The 24,067-nt window shown below is 47.5% G+C and overlaps 2 protein-coding genes and 1 pseudogene across 2 annotated transcripts; 1 reads left to right on the top strand and 2 right to left on the bottom strand.

Annotated features, from left to right (window-relative positions):
• Positions 1 to 671: 671 nt before the first annotated feature.
• Positions 672 to 1,450, top strand: LOC125754628 (liprin-alpha-3-like). The gene is made up of 2 exons (XM_049107427.1): positions 672 to 885; positions 1,301 to 1,450. Exons 1-2 carry the CDS (start codon positions 728 to 730, stop codon positions 1,395 to 1,397), a joined length of 255 nt encoding a protein of 84 aa, XP_048963384.1. The 5' UTR covers positions 672 to 727; the 3' UTR covers positions 1,398 to 1,450.
• Positions 1,451 to 17,640: 16,190 nt separating this feature from the next.
• On the bottom strand, positions 17,641 to 18,938 carry LOC112673225 (GTP-binding nuclear protein Ran-like; annotated as a pseudogene).
• Positions 18,939 to 20,791: 1,853 nt separating this feature from the next.
• LOC112673287 (40S ribosomal protein S27-like) lies at positions 20,792 to 21,107 on the bottom strand. The gene has a single exon (XM_025468966.3). The coding sequence runs from the start codon at positions 21,072 to 21,074 to the stop codon at positions 20,820 to 20,822; it is 255 nt and encodes an 84-aa protein (XP_025324751.1). The 5' UTR covers positions 21,075 to 21,107; the 3' UTR covers positions 20,792 to 20,819.
• Positions 21,108 to 24,067: the final 2,960 nt, after the last annotated feature.

Genomic DNA, 24,067 nt, shown 5'->3' with positions numbered 1-24,067 from the left:
TTTCTTTCTTTCTTTCTTTCTTTCTTTCTTTCTTCTTTCTTTCTTTCTTTTTCTTTCTTTCTTTCTTTCTTTCTTTCTTCTTTCTTTCTTCTTTCTTTTTTTCTTTTCTTTCTTTCTTTCTTTTTTTCTTTTCTTTCTTTCTTTCTTTCTTTCTTTCTTTCTTTCTTTCTTTCTTTCTTTTCTTTCTTGGTAAGATTTATTTATTTATTTTAGGGGCAGATGGAGAGAGAGAATCCCCAGCAGACTCCCCACTGAGCCAGGAGCCCTACTCAGGGCTCCATCCCATGACCCACAAGATTACGACCTGAGCTTAAATCACTAGTGGGACACTCAACCAGGTGAGCTGCCCAGGTGCCCCTGTCTTGTTTATTAAAAATCAGTTTTGGGCAGCCCGGGTGGCTCAGCGGTTTAGTGCTGCCTCCTTCAGCCCAGGGCCTGATCCTGGAGTTCTGGGATCGAGTCCCACGTCGGGCTCCCGGCATGGAGCCTGCTTCTCCCTCTGCCTATGTCTCTGTCTCCGCCTCTCTCTCTCTCCCTGTGTCTCTCAAGAATAAATAAATAAAATCTAAACAAAAAAAAACAGTTTTATTGGAATGCCTGGGTGGCTCAGCGGTTGAGTGCCTGCCTTCAGCCCAGGGCATTATCCTGGAGACCCGGGATCTTCTGGGTCAGGCCTTCTGACCCCTCCCCCACCTGCCCATGGCCCCAGATCCTGGCATATGGTGACATGAACCATGAGTGGGTGGGAAACGACTGGCTGCCCAGCCTGGGGCTGCCCCAATACCGCAGCTATTTCATGGAGTCACTGGTGGATGCCTGCATGTTAGATCATCTTAACAAGAAGGAGCTCCGGGGCCAACTCAAGATGGTGGACAGCTTCCACAGGTGGGGGCTGCCTGGCCAATGGGGACAGTCCAAGGGGAAGCCTCACTCCTAGAGAGTCTTTGGCCAATGGGACTGGTGATGGGAAAGTCCTCGGACTATCTTTGGTCGATTAGCCTGGATTCTCAGGAAATCCTGAAATTCTGTGCCCCTTCCAACCAATAAGATGGCCCATCAGGAAAAGTCCAAATCCTCAGACAGCTTGGCTAGTTGACCCCATACCCTGTCCAGGTTAGCCAATAGGAACTGCCTGTTGAAAATACCCCAAGTCCTGGGAAGGTCAGCATTCCCTAAAACTGACCCAGTGGAACAACTCCCCGACCTTTCCCAGAAGACCACAGCCAATGGGGAGGGAAGCAGCAGCAGCCACTGGAGTTGTGAGGATTCATCTGTGACCCCACTTTCCCCTACTGCTCAGGGTGAGTCTGCATTATGGGATCATGTGCCTGAAACGGCTCAATTATGACCGGAAGGACTTGGAGAGGAGGTGGGAAGAGAGTCAGACCCAGATCTGAGGTGAGTTTGGAGTGTAAGAGTCCCCCTGGGGAGCCAGGTGGAGGAGTTTGGAGCAATTGGGGAGGGGGTAGGATTGGGAAGGGGAGCAAAGGTCCTAGACACTAGAGTGTCATCTCTCTGTGTGTCTCTCATGAATAAATAAATAAAATCTTAAAAAAAAATAAAGATGTCGTCTGGACTGTATGATTGTTTCTCTCGAGAACCTGTTTTTTCCAGTTCAATCTCCCTGCTGCCTCCAGAATCATTTTCCTAAAATGCCCATCTGGTCATGTCACTTCCTCGTGGAAAAAATTCCAGTAGCTTCCAACACCTACAGAATAAAGTTTAAGCTCCTTAGCATGCCCAGGCTGGCCACTACCTCTCACTCAAGACAGGAAAATGTATCGGACTATTATTTCACAGCTCTTCTGGTACTTTCCTCTCAGAGCAGGCCCAGCCCAGATCTAGTCCCTGGCCTCAGGGCCTTGGCAAGGGTGGCAAAAGCTGAGCCACTGGAGGCAAGTCCTGGTTCAGGTGTTTAGGGAAAGCCTGGGCTGACTGAAGAGGTCCTGCTGGGTGACAAGGGAGGAGAGTGGAGGGAGGGGCACTCTCCCCCCCCCCCCAGCGGGTGGGATGGGGCAGAGAATCCCCAGGGCAGAGGCAGGGATAGAGGCCGGCCACCCTGCAAGCAGTGGGGGTGCTCTGCTCCCTGGCAGTGTCCTGGGAAAAGTGGCCTGACCCAGGAGAGCTGGCTAGGTGGCACACCTGAGGGGCTGGGCTCCAGGATCCAGGAGCTCTATTCCTAGACCCCCTAGCATCAGTCCAGATCACTGTCTTGGAATAACCAAAGGCTCCCAAGCTGACATGTAGGCTGGATTCCAGTATGTTGACTTTAAGAAGTACATGTTTCTTGGGACGCCTGGGTGGCTCAGCGGTTGAGCATCTGCCTTTGGCTCAGGGCGTGATTCTGGGGTCCTGGGATGGGGTCCTGGGATAGAGTCCCGCATCCGGCTCCCTGCAGGGAGCCTGCTTCTCCCTCCGTCTGTGTCTTTGCCTCTCTGTGTGTCTCCCATGAATAAGTAAATAAAATCTTAAAAAAATAAAAGAAGTACATATTTCTTTACACTGAACATAAGTTTTCATGGTCCAGAAATATCCATGTTTCCCATTAATAACCCCCCGACTCTGAATGAAGGATACTGGGAGGCTAAATAATTTTGTGGGAAGTTTGCTTAGCAAACATGGTGGACATGATAGAGGACTTCAGCTGCCTCCATTTTATTTATTTATTTCACTATTTATTTATTTTTAGAGAGAGAGTGTGCACATGCCCATGCATGGAGGGGAGGGGCAGACGGAGAGGGAGAAGGCCCCACCCTCAGTACAGAACCCGACATGGGGCTAGATCCCACCACCCCGAGATCATAACCTGAGTCCAAATCAAGAGTCACATCCTAAAAAATAAATAAATAAATAAATAAATAAATAAATAAATAAATAAATAAAATAAGAGTCAGATCCTTAACCAATGGTGCTGCCCAGATGCCCCAGCTGCCTCCATTTTGACCTTTCTTTTTTTTTTTTTAATATTTTATTTACTTATTCATGAGAGACACAGAAAAAGAGGCAGAGATGTAGACAGAGGGAGAAGCAGGCTCCATTCAGGAAGCCCGATGTGGGACTCGATCCCGAGATCCCAGGACTCCAGGATCACGCCGTAAGTCAAAGGCAGACGCTCAACTGCTGAGCCACCCAGGCATCCCGATTTTGACCTCTCTAGTTGGGTTTCTTCCAGCTTGTCTCTTGGCTCAGGTGGAAGACCCCAGGGCAAAGCATCCCCTGTTGGGAAATGAAACTACCCCTCAAGAGCAAGAACTGCCCTGAGCCCGCAAGATCCCACCCATGATTGACTCCAAGACAGTGATCAGTTTGACCTTCCTTGCCACCTGCGTGTACCCACCCATCTTTGACCCACATTTTTTCCTTTGTTTTTTAAAATTTATGTTTTAATAATCTTTACACCCTATGTGGGGCTCAAACTCATGACCCTGAGATAAAGAATCACAAGCTGATTCTGACTGAGCCAGCCAGGTGCTTCCACCTCCACGTTTTCCTTATATAAACCTGGAAGTATTTTTGGCGCTTTGGAGACAATATTTGAGATGCAGATCTACTGTCTTCCTGGTGGTGGCCTCACTGAAATAAAGTCCTTCCTTGTTTCACCTCCACTTGTTTCTCTGCCTTTGGGTTTTGTCAGTAGCAAGTGGCCAAACCTGGTCTGTTTGGGACCCCCCCCCACCAGGAGCCAGATGCTCTTGCACCCCTCTGTCCCCACTACAAACATGCCTACCCACTCCTCTTTCTCCTCTGCCCCCTTACCAACAGTACCGTGGTATTATTGGAGGTAGCAATATGCCAGATAGAAAATGACGGTCCCAGACTCCCTTGCAGCTAGGGATGACCACTGACATGTGAGGGGAAGTTGGTGGATGAGGTTTCTCGGAAAGGCCTTTTGTCCTTTGCCTTTCCTTTCCTTCCTGCCTAGAATATGGGTGTGCTGATGGACTTCCAGCAGCCTTGTGATCTGAGGGATGGAAGCCCTGCCCTGAGGATGAAGGAGTAGAAAGATAGCAAGAACCTGAGTCCCAGAAGCCTATGGAGCCACCTGTCAGCCTTGGTTTGCTTATCTCTGGACTTCTTTTATTTTTATCTTATTTTATTTTTTTAAAAGATTTTATTTATTTATTCATGAGAGACAGAGAGAGAGAGAGGCAGAGACACAGGCAGAGGGAGAAGCAGGTTCCATACAGGGAGCCCCATGTGGGACTCGATCCCAGGCCTCCAGGATCATGCCCTGGGCTGAAGGCGGTGCTAACGGCTGAGCTACCTGAGTTGCCCCATCTCTGGACTTCTTTTAAATGAAAGAGAAATAAACATCTATCTGGTGTAAACCACTTATGTTCTGTTTAACAGCCATGCCTAATCCTAACTGATAAAGTGAGCACCAAATTAGAGTTTAGGAAGAAGCATCGCCCAGAGGAATAGTTCCTGTAGGCCAGGATATGAGTGTAGAGCCCTAGCCATCCCCGACCCACCTCACCCCCCCGCCGCCCAGGCTGCCTATGTCAGGAGCCTCAAAGATGGCCCTGGATGTTGGCCCTGGGGTATTTGTTCTCTTGTATACAACCCTCCCTCAATGAATGGCAGCGTAGCTAATAGGAGACTGCAGAAGTGACACTGCATGACTTCTGAAGTCAGGCCATAAGAGAAATGGTAGCTTGTGCCTTCTTCTCTCTTGGATCATTTTTTTCTGGCAAGAGCCAGCTGCCATGTTGCGAAGACACTCACACAGCTCTCAAGAGAGGCCCACGTGGTAAGGAATGGAAGTCTCCTGCCAACAGCCAGTGTTGACTTGCCGGTCATGTGAGTCAGCCATTTTGGAAGTGGATGCTCCAGCCCAGTGGAGTCCTCAGAGACTTCAGTCCAAACTTGACTATAATCTCATGGGAGACGTGGAGTCAGAACCACCCTGGGAGCTACTCCCAGACTCTTGACCCACAGACACTGTGAGAGGGTGTTCAGTGTTGTTTAAGCCGCTATGTTTTGTTACACAGCTATAGCTAACCAACACCCCAATGGGGACCTCTTGGTCAGCTTGGCTCTTGCCTCTGGCAGGTGGAACCTGGTTCCTGCTTGGTGGAGTAGGAGGCTTTGGAGCAGAGCTTCCCAGCCAGAGTGCTGTGGCTACCTAAGTGCAGGTAATGGCCTACAACTCTGCCCCAAGAACTGATGCTTGTACACTTTCTTGTAATTTTATTTGAATTGTATACAACTTCTATATTTTATTTAGTCACCAAATCCTTTTTTATTACCATGATTAGATATATAAAGGAAATAGAATCATTTTTCTTTTTTTTTTTTTAACCAAACCTTTTATCAGCAATCTGGAATGAATACTGCAAGTGTTAATCATTTTCAGTGTGTGAAGAGGTTAGGAAGCCCTGGTCCAGACTCCCTACTGACCACTTCTTTCCAGAACATGCTCTGTTCTCGAGTGGGGTCATCATGCAATTACCTGCTTGGATATACACTCACATTTCCCTGAGACTACCATTCTAGTGAACTTGGCCATTGCCCAAATTTCTCAGCTGAAAGCTCAGACCACCACCTCTTGTGCTGGATGGAGGGTTGGGCTGGTTGGAGGAGTGGCCTGTTGATGTCTCAAAACCTACAGATCTTCCCCTCATGAGTTTCCTGCATTGTCTATGCAATCAGCTCCACGTCTGGGGTCACACTATCTGGTTAGAGCACAGTCAGAGCTGAGGTTTGTTTTGTAGCCTGGGGTGGCTCTGGGGGAGGAAATCTTGCTTATCAGAAATGGCTGGTAGCTGGACTTCTCTTCGTCTTTTGTAGCATCAGTGGTTCTTTATTTTTTTATTTTTTTATTTATGATAGTCACAGAGAGAGAGAGAGAGAGAGAGGCAGAGACATAGGCAGAGGGAGAAGCAGGCTCCATGCACCGGGAGCCCGACGTGGGATTCGATCCCGGGTCTCCAGGATTGTGCCCTGGGCCAAAGGCAGGCACCAAACCGCTGCGCCACCCAGGGATCCCAAGCATCAGTGGTTCTCAAAGTGAGGTTCCAGGAGTATCAGCAACAGCAGCTCTTGCAAACTTGTTAGAAATACAAATTCTCTAGCCTCCCCCTAGACCAATTGAATCAGACACCCCCGGGGGGCAGGGCAGCACTTTGTGCTTTAATGAGCCCTCCAGGGGATAGGGATGCAGCTCTGGTGAGAACTTACAAATCTCTCTTAAGTCTTTCCGGGGATTTGATGAGAGTGCATCTTTCCTCTCTACTAAGTCACTCAGCAAGGGTGATGTTGACCGGAGGGTTCCAGAGCGAGGCTGGTGGGCCTTCTGGGATCTCAACCCTGCTAGGTAACCCTTAGTGCTCTTCCAGGTTGGAGACAGTGTGGGGGGTGAGGGGTCACCAATCTCTTAGGGAACTGGGTAAACAGAGCTGGGCTCATAAACACTGCAAAGAAATCAAGTCCCTCTGAACAGTGAAATCACAAGGTGAGCTTTTTAGTATCTTAAAAAAAAAAAAAAAAACCCAGGTGCAGAGGGGCAAATTAATAATACTCCTCTGTGTCCTATTAACAACACTGATCCCCCTAAGGCCTATTGCGTGCACGCATGCAAGAGTGTGTGCGGGTATTCTTCATTTTCTCTCTGTTCCCACCTCACCTCCCTTGCCCCTAGACAATCATTTTAGTATTTATCTTTTCCTTCCTATGGGCTCTTTTCCATGAATATGGGTTGTTGTTATTGTTGTTTTAAGATTGTATTTATTTGAGAGAAAGAGACAGCTCTAGAGAGAGCAAGCACTAATGGGGGGAAAGGGACAGAGTGGGAGGGAGAAGCAGACTCCCTGCAGAATGGGGAGCCCGACGCTGGGCTCCACCCCAAGACCCCAAGATCGTGACCTGAGCCAAAGGCAGAAGCTCCACCAACTGAGCCACCGAGGCACTCCAATGAGCTTTTTGTTTTAATGTAAATTGTATAGCCATGTAACACACATGGAAAAATGCACAAATCATAAGTATACAGGTGGAAATTTTTTCACAAAATAGACACACCTTTGTGTGGCTCCCAGCTCAGGAGAGAGAGAGAATGGGACCAATGCTCCAGAAGCACCTCATGCCCCTTACCAGTCACTACCTCTCCAAGGGTGATTTGCATCTGGACTTCTAACAGTACACATTATGTTTCCTGTTTTTGAAATTTATATGAATAGTACCTGTATATATTTTGAATTTACATTAATGGTATTGGCTTATATATATCAGCCTGTTTCTCACCTTTTTTTCCACCAAGGATTAAGTTTTTCAGATCCGTTCCTGTCAATACGTGTACATATAATCCATTGCTTCTAATTGCTGCATGATATTCCAGGGTACACCTCCACCCTACTGAACCATGTACCCTGTCCCTGTGACAGATGCCCAGAGTGCCTGGGGATCCCCGTTACCACAATAGCAGTTGAATGAACACCTGTGCATCTCCCTCATGGACCTGTCTGAGCCGTTCTATGGGATATGTGTTGTGCAAAATGAGGTTGACACAGCAAGCCTGACTGCTTCTACGTAGAAAGGCCAGCTGCCCAGGTTGGCCCTTGACTGGTGCCTGGAAATCGGGATTTGAGGAGGGCTTCCACCATTTCCTACTTTAAAAAAAATTTATTTATTTGCTCACGAGACACATAAAGAGAGACACAGAGGCAGAGGGAGAGACACAGAGGCAGAGGGAGAAGCAGGCTCCTCACAGGGAGCCCGATGCGGGACTCGATCCCCAAACTCCAGGATCACGACCTGAACTGAAGGCAGATGCTCAACCACTGAGCCACCCAGGTGTTCTCCCACCATTCCCTACCTGATAAGAGTGGCCCACTGTGCCTAGACTCTATGAAAACAGTGTGGTTCATGCTGAACTGCTTTCTTTCTGGGAGGTTGGAATGTGGGTCATGCCAGGCAAAGCGTGCCTACATGAGCCCCCAGTAAAAACCAGTCTCTAATGAGTTTCTCTGGTAAACTCCATTTCAAACATGTCATCACTGCACATTGCTGGGGGAGTTAAGCATGTCCTGTGTGACCCCACGGGAAAAGGAATCTTGGACGCTTATTCCTGGTCTCCTTTGGACTTGGCCTCGTGCACTTTTTCCTTATGCTGATTGGGCTTTGTGTCCCTGTGATAAATCTCAGCCATGAGTGCAGCTGTATCCTGAGTCCCGTGAGCCCTCCAGGTGAACCATCCTTGTTCCCTCTGCATACATCAGTGTGGTAGATCATTTGTAACATGCTTGTCTGTGTCATGGTGCCTCTGCCCTTATTCCGCCTCGAATGCCATTCTCTTCCTTCATTTACCTTTCTGATCGCAACTTCAAAACTGGATTCACTATTCACATATTGTAATTTCCACCACCTGGAGGAAGTTTCTAGGGAGCCAGTGGGATGCCACTTCCAAAATGAAACACAAGTTGGAACACCCTTACCATCAAGAAAAAGGCACAGTATTTCGTGTCAAAGCAGTGGAATAATTTTTCCTTCTTCCCTTCTAGGTCCTTGGCTGAGACCCCCTTGAAATACAAGATGAAGTAACAAGAGAAAACCAAACAGAAGTTTAAAAACACAGATTCCTCCTGCACGCATGAGAGACACCCAGGATAACTGAGTAACTCCCCCAAATGGCAGAAGCTATCACTTAAATATCATCTCCAACTAAAGACAAAAGATGTTGGGTGTGGGGAGTCAGTTATGTGAGGTTATCAGAAAAAGCATAGTCAACAAGGGTAAGGTTGTTATGCAGAGTTAAGTCACTGTGTTCTCCACTGATGAGTTTCTAGAGATATGGAGTCATCCCCTTCTCCCTGGAACCACCAGAGAGACACACTTGGAAATGGGTGAGTTCCCTTACACCTGTAAACCTCTCTTTCAAAAGGGTACCATCCGCTTAGTTTTCTGAGTTTCACTTATTTGCAGTCCCTTGAAAATAATCAGCCTATAATGGTCCTTATGCCAAAGAGACTTATTTTGGGCTGGTAAAGTGTGCTCCCCTACAGTGTCATTTTAGATTTTATTTTATTTTATTTTTTAAAGATGTTATTTATTTGAGAGACAATGAGAGCCAGAGAGGCAGAGGGAGAAACAGACTCCCTGCTGAGCAAAGAACCTGATGCGGGGACTCGATCCCAGGACCCTGAGATCATGACCTGAGCTGAAGGTCATGATCAGACACTTAACCAACTGAGCCACCCAGGCACCCCCATTTTGAATTTTAGGGGCAACATACACCCCATTCTAGCCAGCTGCTCTGATCCAATTGCTGAGAAACAGGGAGGCAGACAGTTCAGAGGGCACCCAGAGCAAGAGACAGCTCTGCTATGGTACAAGCCACTCTGCCACTTGGGCTGATGGTTCTCAAAAGCCTCTCTGGATAGGGATGCTGTATGGAGCCCCTGACAAGCCCAGATAAGAGAATCACACACAGACCCCTAGGGTTCAAAGTAAGGCTCTTGTCCCTTCTGCAGCCAAGTGTCTTCCTAGATTTCCATCAGATGCCTCATCACAGAACATCTTCAAAATGTGGTTCACCACTTACTCGTAGGAACCTTTCTGCAGACAGCTGCACCCTGTGGCCTTGCACTGACTTTGGGTTTTATTGAACTGGATTTGTAGCCGTTTGCCTTGCTAAGCGATCCATCTGTGTTGACCTTGCCTTCTAAATAGTTATGCGATGTTGAGCAAATTAACTCATCTGTTGAAAAGTGAGAATAACAACTCTACCTTGCAGTGTTGGTTTCAAATAAAGTATATAGAGCTTAGAACAGGGGCCCCAAAACAATAGTGTTTATTGACACTGGGTTGTTAAGAACACAGTATGGTGGTTCCTCAAACAATTAGACATAAAAAAAAAAAAGAAAAAAGAAAGAAAAGAAATACAGACTTACCATATGACCCAACAATTCCACTTCAGGGTATGTACCCAAAAGAATTGCAAACTGGGACTCAAATAGATTTGCACACGCACGTTCATAGCAGCATTATTCACAATAGACCAGAGGTGGAAGCACCCCAAATGTCCAGTGATAGATAAATGGGTAAACCAAATGTGGCATACACATCCAATGGAACATATTATTCAGCCTTAAAAAGGAAGGGAATTCTGACACATTCTGCAACATGAATGAACTTTGAAGACATTAGGCCAAAATAAACCAGTCACAAGAGGACAAGTATGGTATGATTCCACTGGTATCAAGTACCTGGAGTTTGCCAGACTCATAGAAAGTAGAAAGGTGGTTGCCAGGGGTGGGGGGTGGGGGAGAGAGGGAAATGGGGAGTTCTTTAATGGGCACAGATTTTCAATTTGAGATGATGATTAAGTTCTGGAGATGGATGGTGGTGATGGTTGTACAACAATGTGAATGTATTTAATGCCACTAAACGGTACATTTGAAAAATGATTCAAGTGGAAATTTTATGTGATGTATATTTTACAACAAAAGGTACGCAAATAAAATGCAATTAAGATTGCTTTAGGGAAAAAAAAAAAAGATTGCTTTAGGGGTACCTGGGTGGCTCAGTGGTTGAGCATCTGCCTTTGTCTCCAGGCATGATCCTGGGGTCCTGGGATCGAGTCCCACATTGGGCTCCCTACAGGGAGCCTGCTTCTCCCTCTGCCTATGTCTCTGCCTCTCTCTGTGTGTCTCTCATGAATAAATAAATAAAATCTTTAAAAAAAATAGATTGCTTTAAAACTAGGTTGTTAACTTTCTAAGAGCAGGGAGTGTATCTTTTACTTCTTTAGTGTCAGTCAATTAAAAATATTCATGGAAGCCTGACAACCATATGTTGCCGAAGATGTAGAGCCTGTCCCCACAGAGCTCATGTTCCAGATGAGTCTACCTCTCCCCATAGTGCCTGGTGAAATGTGTCAGACACAGGGAAGGGCCTGCTGAGTGGTGACAAACATTTGCACAGGGCTCAGTAGCTATTTGTTATCACCTCTAAAGCAGGCTTTAGGATTTTCTGAGGGCAAGGTCCTTATGCTTAGCTGTGGTAGCCAGCCTCCAAGATGGTGATCCAGTGATCTCTGCTTCCTGGTATATTCACGCCTTTGCTTAATCCTCTCATTGAGTGTGGGTTGGCTTGACAAATAAAAGAAGGCAGAAGTGATGATGTGTAATTGGAAGACTAGGTCATAAAAGGTAGAGTGTGTGGCTCATCTCTCAATATCTTTCTCCCCCTCAATACTGACACTGGGGGAAGCTTGTCCTGAGCAGCTCTATGGAAAAGCCAACAGGGCAAGGAACTGAGGCCTCCTCCGGCCAATAGCCACATGAATGAGCTCAGAAGCAGATCCTCTAGGATCGCCTGGGTGGCTCAGCGGTTGAGTGTCTGCCTTTGGCTCAGGTGGTGATCCTGGGGTTCTGGGATCGAGCCCGCATAGGGCTCCCTGTGGGAAGCCTGCTTCTCCCTCTGCCTGTGTCTCTGCTTTCTCTGTGTCTCTCATGATGAAAGAAAGAAAGAAAGAAAGAAAGAAAGAAAGAAAGAAAGAAAGAAAGAAAGAAAGAAAGAAAGAAAGAGCAGATCCTCTAGTTTCAGTAAAGTCTTGGGAGAGTATACCTTTACTACAGCCTTCCCCCCAAGACCCTCAGAGCCAGAGCACCCAGATTCCTGACCCTCAGAAACTGTGTGCCATAACTGTCCATTATTTTAAGCCACTAAGTATTGGAGGCTTTTGTTACACAGCAATATATAACTAATATCTTCCCCCATCACAGCGCTGTGGTTCCCACTCGAACCCTGGAACTAGACTCCCTGGACCCACATCCTGGGTAGGCCACTTCTAAGCTGTGTGACCTTGAGCATGTAACAATTTTCCTGTGACTCAGATTCTTTGGTTATAAAATGAAGGATACGATCTCATGAGGTTGGGAGGATTAAATAAATAGGTATAAAGTGCTTAGCAAGGTGCCTGGCATATAATTAGCAGTAGGTAAATGGCCACTGCTGTTACTGTCATTATTATAGGTGATGGGAGAATCGCACGGCCAGCGTGGGGATTAAGTGTGCCAGTAGTACGATGCTCTTGACCTCCAGGTAAAGGGGACAAGAAGTCTTTGCAAGTGCCCCTGAAACAGGCCCCCATGGTTTTATCTCGATGCACAGCATTACTGGCCTCTACTTACTGCAGATGGGCCCGTGCTGCCTGGGGTGAGGGGGGGGCACTTAAGGGATGGCCCCTTGGATGCCAGGCTCAGGAGCATGCCCATCCTTGGGGGAAGCAGCTGCCATTCAGAACACATATCCCCAGGTTTTTAACATCCCTGCTCTGGAAAATGAAGTCAGAGAATGCTCTAGATCAGTTGGACTATGGCCAAAATGAGAAATGCTGGGATTTCTAGTGTCTAGGATTCAGTGAGTGTCATTTCCCTTTTTCCCAAAGGAAAAACGTTTGATTCCAATTTATTGGTAGATCCCAAATATGCTTTTTCCCACAACTGGAAGGTATGATGTAGTATGTCCACTAAAGAAGAGAAGGGTTGGGAAAAATGCAAATGGGAAACTTCTACCATAAAAGCAAATTGAAGGGGCGGACGGATGGAGTAACTGGGTGATGGGCATTAAGGAGGGCACTCGATGTGATGAGCACGGGGTGTTATGCGCAACTGATGAATCACTAAATTCTACCTACGAAACTAATTTAAAAAAAAAAAAAGCAGGGGATCCCTGGGTGGCACAGTGGTTTAGCGCCGCCTTCGGCCCAGGGTGTGATCTTGGAGTCCCAGGATCAAGTCCCACGTCAGGTTCCCTGCGTGGAGCCTGCTTCTCCCTCTGCCTGTGTCTCTGCCTCTCTCTCTCTCTCTCTCTTTGTCTCTCTTTCTCTGTGTCTAATGAATAAATAAATAAATTCTTTAAAAAAAAAAAGCAATTTGAATTACTAAGTGAAAGAAGCCAATCTGAAAAGGCTACATACTGAGTGAGTCCAACTCTAACATTCTGGAAAAGACAAAACTATGGAGACAGTAAAAGGATCAGTGGTTGCCAGAGCTTAGGGGGAGGGAAGAAGAGGCAGAGTGCAGAGGATTTTTAGGGCAATGAAATTAGTCTGTATGACACTGTAATGCTGGATACATGTCATTATGTCAGCGAGCCCTCTTGCTCAACTATAGACCCCAACAATTAAAACCAGGAATAGACAAGTCTGCTTACCTCATACTCTAACTAAAACCCATTGTGCTTATTTCTTATCACATTTTCTTAAGGCATTGACGAAGATGTTTTGCAATGACCAGAACATTCCAAGCACCAGACCAGAAAAGCCCTGATACCAGTGGAATGCCTAGAAGGCCACACCCCACACGTCCTCTTCATGGCCTGGACCCATACTGACCCCCATGCACGATCATGCGCTCCCTGCCTGCTCTCTTGCACATACCTCCCAAATCTCTCTCTCGAAAGCTCTAGATGTCCATCTTGCAGGCAGAGAGGTCGCTTGAGCCTGCCACCAGCCCCAGTTGCCAGCACCCGAAATAAATTTCTCCCTTTCTCTCTTCCAAACCCTCACCTCTTGAGTTATTGATGTCTCTTGCGGTGAGTTTATGTGAGTTTGTTTGGCAACAGCATTGGCAAACTTTTTAAAGATTTTATTTATTTATTCATGATAGACATAGAGAGAGAGAGAGAGGCAGAGACACAGGCAAAGGGAGAAGGAGGCTTCATGCTGGGAGCCCAACGTGGGACTCCATCCCGGGACTCCAGGATTGTGCCCTGGGCCAAAGGCAGGCACCAAACCGCTGAGCCACCCAGGGATCCCCAGCATTGGCAAACTTAACCAAGAGCTGCACTTTTGACTTGTCTGGCCCCCAATTTCCCGGGGATTCCCCTGGACTGAGCAGGTGGCCGGGGCAGGGCCAGGACTCACCTGTTTCCTGGGTGAGTGGCTGTAATAGATCAAATCAGTAACAATTCTACATTTGTGCAAAGCCATAGAACGTACATCACCAAGAATAAACCTTAAGGTAAACTACAGACTCTGAGTGATTATGATGTGTCAACGTATGTTCATCAGTTTAACAAATGTGCACTCTGGTGGGGGATGTTGATATTGGGGGAGGGGGGAGGGCTGTGTATGTAGAGGGGGCAGAGGGTATATGGGAACTCTCTTATCTTCCTCTCAATTTTGCTGTGAACCTACAACTTCTCTAAAAACTAAAAGCTTGATAGAAGGCATGTGATTTAGAAGCCCGTAGAGTACAAGCAACAGAAGTTTCAAGCTCGTTGAGCTTGAAGGTTATAGGTCACAGGTGCCTGGTGAACCAGAAGACAGGGATTATTGTTGCCGCAAGATGGGGGAGGGGGCTGCTGCGGTGGGCCTCAGAAAGGCCTAGAAGGCAGCTGGGAGCATAAGCAGAATTCCTGTGGTCTGACCCTCTGTGCTTAGCAGCTCTTTATGCTGTCTCTCCCTTTCTCTCTTTCACGCTCTCCCTCCTTCCCTTGGTCTTTTCTTCTCCCTGACTGCTCCCTCTGCCTCCTCAGGCTTACAGCCCCCCACAGCTCCCCTGTTTACACACCCAATGGCCTCTGGCTCTTCAGACATTTTTTCTCTTTCTCCATCTCAATCCTAAATTCCTGGGTGAGGGGACTCTGGTGGCCCTGTACCTTGGGGCAGCTGTGTGCCCCCTGCCCCAGCACCTCTGGCCCTGATGGATGGAGGTGGGCACCCAGAACAAAGGAAGCTGCCTGGGAGCCCACCCTTGCTCAGAAAGAAAGTGAATGGGGAGGCAGGGGTGGAACTAGGAGCTGGTGTGGAGGGCTGGTGGCTCTCTGGGCCTAATTCTGCGACATGTGACAGTCGTCCCCTTAGGAGCAGGAACATTACGTGAGCTGCTGGCAGAACTCTGCCCCACTTTCTGTGCTGGCTGTTGGTGCCTGCTTTCCCTTTTGATTTAATTCCTTGCAGGGGCTCTGATTTGGAGCATGGCATTGGAGGAATTCTTTACGGCCAACTAGCCTTCGTTCCTCCTTCTTACATAACCAAATGGCAACCGAGAGCATGTTTGGATTCTGCTTGCTAGCTTTTTTTTCCCCTCCGGTGCAGCAGTTTATTTATTAATTACCGTGCAAAATAAATAAATAAATAAATACATACATACATATATAAATAAGAAGTAATAAAATAGCCTTGCTTCTGTTCTGGTCCGCGTGCTGGGGGCTCATTTGTCTGCAGCCGGCGCGGGGAAGCCGAGTGCTGGGCCCGGGGGAGGGGGCCCCCACCGGGAGTGTCCGCATCGTCCGCTGCGGATGCCACCGGCCAATGCAATTCATTCATTCTCCCTCCTTCCCCTCTGCCCGCCTGCCCACCCCCCCTTCCTCCCTCCCTCCCCGCTCGCGCCGCGGGGTCTGGGCGCCCTTGCAAGGAAAGAGGGCTTCCTGGGAGGGTGGCTTCGAGGCAGGAGAGCTCGCATCAATCATTCCAAACGGGAAGCGGGACGGGGTCGCTAAGGCGGCGGAAAGTCGGGTTCCAGACTGCCTCGGGGGGCGCTCCACGCCCAGCCGGGGCCGCCGCGCCCCCCATCTCCCCGGCCCTCGGCGCCGCGCCCCTTCACTTCGGGGCTGCGCGGGTGTACAGCCGTCGAGGATCAGAGCCCAGGGGTCCCAGGGCTCCCGGAGAGTGTGACTCAGCGGGGCAGAGGTCTCCCGCTCCCCAAGGCCGGGGCGTCCCAGGGCGACCGGGAGGCCAGGGCGTGCGCAAAGCCGCAGGCGGGTGGGAGGGGGTGGGGATGGAAGGCCTGAGAGATGCTTCTGGCCCCTCCCCGGATGGTTTGGAGCGGTTCGTAATTCAGGCTGGCCCGCCTTTTCCGGCCGCTCCCAGCACCCTCACCCTCACCCCCACCCCGAGCCCGGGGCGCGCGCCACGGGGCAGGCGAGCCTGGGCGCAGCCACTCCTGGAAGCCAGAGCGTGGGCAGGAGCGGCCGGGAGAGCCGCCCTGGGCCCCCGGGAGGCTGCGCTTCCTCAGCGTCCCTTCCCGCCCGGGACGGCTGGGGGCGGGGAGGCCGGGGCGCCTGCCCTCTTGGAGCCCTGTCGGGGGCGCCGGCGGCCTTTGGCGAGGTTTGTGGATGTGGGGTCAGGCCAGGCTCCTCGTCCTTGTTCACGTCATGAGACACCCAGAAAATTTATATAATATCCCAATGACTTTCAGGGGTGAACTGGAGAGTATTTGGAGAGTCAAAATGGGGCCTGGTGGGAAAAGAAATGATTTAACTGTATTATGCAATCATGTAAAGAAAATGAAAAATAAACTATTAGAAGCGGTGTTAAATATCCAGCTTCCTAATGAAATTTTCACAACCCTCCTTTTTTTTTTTTAAGATTTTATTTATTCACGAGACACAGAGAGAGGCAGAGACATAGACAGGAAGAAGCACGGTGGGACTCGATCTGGGGACTCCAGGATCAAGCCAGGACCCCGCCTGGGCAGAAGACTGGTGCTAATCCGCTGAGCCACTGAGCCACCCAGGTGTCCCTCACAACCCTCCCTTCATTTCCTCCTTTCTACTATGGAAAATTTCACACATGTTTAAAAAATAGATGAATAGATAATGAATCCTCAGCTTCATCATTTACCAAGGTAGGGTCAAATTTTTAAAAAATATTTAAGAGACACCTGGGTAACTCAGTGGTTGAGCATCTGCCTTCTGCTGGGGTGATGATCCCTGGGTCCTGGGATCGAGTCCCCCATCCAGCTGCCAATGGGGAGCCTGCTTCTCCCTCTGCCTACATCTCTGCCTCTCTCTGTGTGTCTCTCATGAATAAATAAAATCTTTAAAAAATATATTTTTTTAATTTAAATTCAATTTGCCAACATATGGTATAACACCCAGTGCTCATCTCATCAAGAGTAGGGTCAATTTTGTTTCATCTCCTCCCTCACCCACTTCCCCCTCCTGTTCTTATACTTTCTAAAAAAAAAAAAAATAGAAGATTTATTTATTTATTTATTTGAGAGAGCGAACACAGAGTGGGGAGAGGCAGAGGGAGAGGATGAGAGGATGAGAAAAAAAATCTCAAGCAGACGCCAGGCTGATCTCTGAGCCCAACATGAGGCTCAATCCCACAACCGAGACCATGACCTGAGCCAAAATCGAGTCACTCACTTAATTGAGCCACCCAGGCCCCCTATCCTTTTTTTTTTTTTTTAAGATTTTATTTATTTATTCATGAGACACACACACACACACACACACACACACACACACACAGAGGTAGAGATACAGGCAGAGGGAGAAGCAGGCTCCATGCAGGGAGCCTGATGCGGGACTTGATTCTCCGTCCCTAGGATCAGGCCCCGGGTGGAAGGCGGCACTAAACTGCTGAGCCACCCAGGGATCCCCACGTTGAAATTTCTTACTGTAATGCAAATGGATTTTTTTTTTTTATTTATGATAGTCACAGAGAGACAGAGAGAGAGAGAGAGAGAGAGGGGGGCAGAGACACAGGCAGAGGGAGAAGCAGGTTCCATGCAGGGAGCCCGACGTGGGATTCGATTCCGGGTCTCCAGGATCGCGCCCTGGGCCAAAGGCAGGCGCCAAACCGCTGCACCACTCAGGGATCCCTGCAAATGGATTTTGAAACTAAATGTATCTCTTCCTATAAGGCACTTAAAATAAAGATGGTCTAATGGGAAGAAGGCACGTTCATTAGAGAGCAGCCAACCTGTAGTTGGCATGGACACCATGAAACTGCTCACCAGCCACAAAAGGATAGAGGTATCTGATACATGTGGAGATGGTGTTTCTGGGCACACTGTGGTGGCCCGCCCAGTCCCCCCCCCGCCGCCACCCCGTTCTACCAGCCTCATACTGCACTGCCAAAACTGTGTCGGTGACAACCTCTGGTATGGGGCAAGAGCAGGCATGGTGACAAACTCCAAGTTAGGGTCTACAGTTAGTTTTCTTTTTTTTTTTTTAAGGTTTTATTTATTTATTCATAGACACAGAGAGAGAGGGGCAGAGACACAGACAGAGGGAGAAAGCAGGCTCCATGCAGGGAGCCCGATGTGGGACTCGATCCCGGGGCTCCAGGATCACACCCCAGGCTGCAGGCGGCACCAAACCGCTGCGCCACCGGGGCTGCCCTACAGTTAGTTTTCAAACAAGCCAAAGGAAGAGCTTTTCTTTTCTTTTCTTTTTTCTTTTCTTTTCTTTTCTTTTCTTTTCTTTTCTTTTCTTTTCTTTTCTTTTCTTTTTTTCTTTTCTTTTCTTTTCTTTCTTTTCTTTTTTTCTTTTCTTTTCTTTTCTTTTCTTTCTTTTCTTTTCTTCCTTTTCTTTTCTTTTTTCTTTCTTTCTCTCTTTCTTTCTTCTTTCTTTCTTAAGATTTTATTTATTTATTCATGAGAGACAGAGAGAGAAACAGGCTCTATGCAGGGATCCCAACGTGGGACTCAATCCTGGGACTCCAAGATCGCCCAAAGGCAGGTGCCAAACCGCAGAGCCACCCAGGGATCTCCAAGGAAGAGCTTTTCAAAGTTTGTAGCTACTTTTAGCAGAAATGTCAAACTACTGAAGATTCTTCTTTCGATGGAAGATTATGGATTTTGCCTTAACGTTCCTGTCCTTAGTACCCACTTTGTTGTCACACAGTGTGATGGGGATGTTTTCATATACTCGTACCAAATCTCTATGCCAGTTAGGCACATCCTCAGAAGTAACGCTTCATGTCACATGGAACATTACAATGGCACACAGGGTTTATACATAATAGTAATCTCTTGGTCCACCAAATTTCTCCTGACCTATTGTATTCCATACATTGGACTGAATGGTCCTCTTGCTGGTGTGGAACACAAAGGAATGGGCCTCAACCTCCGATGTAGTCACATGATTCTCCAATTCACCAGATGATGTTTCATGAATGTCATTTTTCCATCATCACCAACCAATACAAGTTTGAACTGAATTTGTGATTCTCCCTGGGCAGTTTCCAGAAGCATCCCCATGCCCCATCTGACTGAGGGCATTATGACCATTATTCTTGCATTTACTGTTAACAGGATAGCATTCTCCATCTGTGTACCCTCTTGTCAAACTAGGCAATAGTCCATAAGACCGTCCTCACTTCTCACACCAACTTCAGAGTTCAGGGGTCCCCAAGACCACCCTCAGGTTTGATTATTTGCTAGAAAGAACTCATTGAATGTTGTTATACCCATAGTTATAGTTTATTACAGTGAGAATACTGATTAAAATCAGTTGGGGGGTGCCTGGGTAGTTCAGTTGGTTAAGTGTCTGCCTTTGGCTCAGGTCATGATTGCAAGGTCCTGGGATCAATTCCCACGTCAGGCTCCCTGCTCAGCGGAGAGTCTGCTTCTCCCTCTCCCTCTGCCCTTCCCTCCTGCTCCTGTGCTCTCTCTTTCTCAAATAAATAAATAAAATCTTTTTAAAAAAGATTCAGGGATCCCTGGGTGGCGCAGCGGTTTGGCGCCTGCCTTTGGCCCAGGGTGCGATCCTGGAGACCCGGGATCGAATCTCACGTCGGGCTCCCGGTGCATGGAGCCTGCTTATCCCTCTGCCTATGTCTCTGCCTCTCTCTCTCTCTCTCTGTGTGTGACTATCATAAATAAAATAAAATAAAATAAAATAAAATAAAATAAAATAAAATAAAATAAAATAACAAAAAAAATAAGAAAAAAAATAAGAGGGGAATCCTGGGTGGCGCAGCGGTTTAGCGCCTGCCTTTGGCCCGGGGCGCGATCCTGGAGACCCAGGATCGAGTCCCACGTCGGGCTCCCGGTGCATGGAGCCTGCTTCTCCCTCTGCCTGTGTCTCTGCCTCTCTCTCTCTCTCTCTCTCTCTCTCTCTGTGTGACTTCATAAATAAATAAAAATTAAAAAAAAATAAGAAAAAGATTCATGAGAGACACAGAGAGAAAGAAGCAGAGACATAGGCAGAGGGAGAAGCAGGTTCCCTGAGGGGAGCCGGATGTGAGACTCGATCCCAGGACCCCAGGTTCATGACCTGAGCTGAAGGCAGACGCTCAACCACTGAGCCACTCAGTCGTCCCAAGGCCAGCCATCTTGGAGATGACATGTACACGTGACTCTGGAAAGGATGGCTGTGCCTAGAATATGGGACAGATATAGATGATGAAGCATTTGGAGCCCCATAAATCCACCTATTCTAAGAGCAGAGGTGATGGATTGTTTTCAAAAATGGCTACAATTAAAAAAAAAAAAAAAGGCCACAATTTCACTTGTATGAGGGAGCTAGAGTCGTTGAACTCAGAGACACAGTAGAAAAGGTGTACCAGGGGCTGAGGAAGGGAGGAAGGCTCAGTCACTGTTCAGAGTTTCTGTTTGGGTTGATGAAAGATTCTAGAGTTGACAACGCCTAATGCTGCTGACAATGTGGGGCAATGGGAACTCTCGCTCATTGCTGGTGAGGGGACAAAATGCTATAGCCACTTTGGAAAGTAGTTTGACAGTTTCTTAAAAAACTAAACATAGGCAGGGTGCCTGGCTGGCTCAGTCGGTGGAGTGTGTGACTCTCCATCTTGGAGTCTTGAGTTTGAGCTGTTTGTTGGGTGTAGAGATTATTTTGTTTTTTAAGATTTTATCCATCCATGAGAGACGCAGAGGGAGAAGCAGACTCCATGCAGGAAGCCCCATGTGGGACTTGATCCCAGGACTGTGGGATCATGACCTGAGCTGAAGGCAGATGCTCAACCGCTGACCATCCAGGCATCCCTATTTTTATTTTATTTTATTTATTTTATTTTATTTTATTTTATTTTATTTTATTTTATTTTAATTTTATTTATTTTTTGTATCCAAAATCTGTTTATTGGGATAGTGTCCCACTCATCTTGATTCAGGGAGCTTTTAGTGCTGCTTCCGCCTGAAGGAGCATCCTTCTGTAAGCCTTGCTTTTCCTCCCGTGGGCTGGCAGAGGACAGTAGAACAGCCGACACACAGAACTACCGTCTTTGTGTGGCTGAAGACGGTGGTGATTTTGTAGCATCCCAGGCACTTCACGTCCATGAAGTAGGAGTTGGGGCTCTGCACCAGGCGCTTCTTCTTGTGCTTCCTCTTCTCCTCTTCCGGGGACGGGTGCAGGAGATCCTTCGCAAGGGGCATGTTCTCGTGGGGAGGTCGTCACCGCCAGAAAGGGACATCCCTATTTTTAAAGAAATGTTAAAGAAAAAAAAAAGAAAGAAAGAAAAGAAAAAGGAGGTGCCTGGGTGGCTCACTCGGTTAGGCATCTGGCTTCAGCTCAGGTCATGATCCTGGGTCCTGAGATCAAGCCCCACATAGGGCTTCCATCTCAGTGGGGAGCCTGATTCTCCCTCTTCCTTTGCTGGGCTGCTCGCCCTGTTTGCTTGTTCTCTCTCTCTCTCTCTCTCTCTCTCGCTCTCTCTCAAATAAATAATCTTAAAAAAAAGGAAAGAAATGTTAAAAAAGCCAAAACACAAAAAAACCACTAAACATAGAATCCAGTGAACGCGTTCCTTGATATTTACCCAAAGGAGTTGAAAGCTTATGTCCACACAAAAACCTGCACACAGATGTTTATAGCAGCTTATCCATAATTGCCAAAACTTGGAAGCAACCAAGATGTTTTCAGTAGGTGAGTGGATAAACAGTGGTACATCCACACAGTAAAATATGATTCAACACTAAAAAGAAATGAGCTGTCAAGCCATAAAAAGACGCAGAGGAAACTTAAATGCATGTTACTAAGTGAAAGAAGCCAGTCTGAAAAGGCTACATAATGTATACTTCCAACTATAGGACATTTAAAAAAAATATTTTATTTAGTTATTTCAGAGAGAGCATACAAGCAGAGAGAAGGGGTAGAGGGAGGGCAGGGAGCCCGATGCAAGTCTCAATCTCAGGACCTCAGGATCATGATCTGAGCCAAAGGCAGATGCTTAACCACTGAGCCACCCAGGTGCCCCATATGACATTTTGGAAAAGGCAAAACTATGAAGACAGTAAAAAGATGGTGGTTGCTAGGGGTTGGGGGAGAAGGAGGGATGAATAGGCCAAACACAGAAGATTTTTTGAGGCAGTGAAAAGAATGGTCCTGTACTAACTGTAAAAGTGCTAAGTGAATAAAAGACAGCATTTTTAAAATCTATTTTATTTTATTTTTTTTTAGAGTCTATTTTTTAAAAGCTCTGGAGAAAAAAGAAAGCTCTGGAAATGGATGGTGATGATGGTTGCACAACAATGTGAATGTATTGCATGCCACTGAATGTATATGTAAAACTGGATAAAAGGGTAATTTTGATGTTCTGTATATTTTACCACAATACAAAAAACAATTTAAAAAAATTTTTTGAAGATCTATTTGTTTATTCATGAGAGACACAGACTGAGAGAGAAAGAGGCAGAGACGCAGGCAGAGGGAGAAGCAGGCTCCTCGCAGGGAGCCCAATGTGGGACTCGATCCTGGATCCCGGGATCACGACCTGACCAACTGCTGAGCCACCCAGGTGTCCCACAGAAAACAATTTAAATAATCTCCACGCTCAGTGTGGGGCTTGAACTGACAACTCTGAGATCAAGAGTTGCATGTTCCACTGACTGAGCCAGCCAGGCAGCCCACAATATAAAATTTTTAAAGAAAACATCTGGCCACAGTTATTACCCTCCCTGTACCTGTACCCCTCTTCAATGCAGAGCAGCTCCTCCCATCAAGAGGTGTAGCCCTGGGATCCCTGGGTGGCGCAGTGGTTTAGCGCCTGCCTTTGGCCCAGGGCGCGATCCTGGAGACCCGGGATCGAATCCCACGTCAGGCTCCCGGTGCATGGAGCCTGCTTCTCCCTCTGCCTGTGTCTCTGCCTCTCTCTCTCTCTGTGACTATCATAAATAAATAAAAAAAAATAAAAAAAAATTTATAAAAAAAAAAAAAAAAAAAAAAGAGGTGTAGCCCTTGAACCTGGCCTGCTCTTGGGACTTGCTCTGACCAATCCAAATACCAAACGTCATACCTGATCCAGGCCTCTCAAGAAGCCTTGAGCGTTGTTGCTGTTTCTGTTTGCTCTTCTGCAACCCAGCCACGTCCCTATGAACAGGCCCAGGCTAGCCTGCTGAGGGATGCTGAGACCCTGTGAGGGAGAGATGATCTGACCAGCTGAGGCCATCTCAAACCAGCCTGCCCTGGCCACCCTGGCAGTGGATAATGTAGACATGGGTGTGAACCAGGGGAGCCAAGCCCAGATTCCCCATCCACAGAATCAAGAGCTAAATTAAGAATTGGATGGGGCTCCTGGGGTGGCTCAGTTGGTTAAGCATCTGACTCTTGATTTCGGCTCAGGTCATGATTTCAGGGTTGTGAGATCGAGCCCCCTGCATCAGGCTCCATGCTCAGCATGGAGTCTGCTTAAGATGCTCTTGCTCTCTCTCTGCCCCTCCACCCCATTCATGTGCTCTCTCTCTCTTAAAAAAATAAAAAATAAAGTTGGTGTCTTAAGGCACTAGGCTTGGTGGTGGATTGTTTAGAAGCAAAAGCTAACTGTCTCAGAGTATGATGATGGACGTATATAAGGAATTTCCTGGTGAGGAGCCTAACCCTCTCAGATGCTGGTTTCTCTTAAGTTGGAGTGTTTGAGGGTCACTGCCCACTGCAGGTTCCAGGAACACTTTTGGAGATAGCTGTTACCTTCACTGATGCTGTAGAAGCCTAGAACTTCCTGGGTTCCAGCCTTATGTGTTCTTGGATTTCAGAATCCAATATGAAAGAGAGTGGGTGAATTGGAGAGCACCTAGCCAAGAACTTCTGGCGTGATGGGGCGGGCATGAGGACAGGAAGGTGTTGGGGAGCCAAGCTGGCCCTTCCCAGAAGCAGGGCCCAGTGCTCTCCTGTGAGCCTCCAGGATGCTGTGCAGGCAGCCTGGCAACAATGCCCCCACGCAGGCTAGTGAGCCCACTCTGCTTCCCCTGGTGGGAGGCTCAGATGGGCCAAGATTAATGCTAAATGTGGAGATTCTTACTCAGAGCTGGGTTTCACACCTTCTGGCATTCAATACTAGCCTAGTTTTTAATAAAAACAACACTATTTTGGTGCCGTAAACCTATTTTTCACCATCTGGCATACCCTTATGCCTCTTCTGTTTCTTCTTCTA

This window comes from Canis lupus, chromosome X, assembly GCF_003254725.2.
Source record: "Canis lupus dingo isolate Sandy chromosome X, ASM325472v2, whole genome shotgun sequence".
Classification (NCBI taxonomy): Eukaryota; Metazoa; Chordata; class Mammalia; order Carnivora; family Canidae; genus Canis; species Canis lupus.
This window is presented reverse-complemented; position numbering and strand designations above follow the sequence as displayed.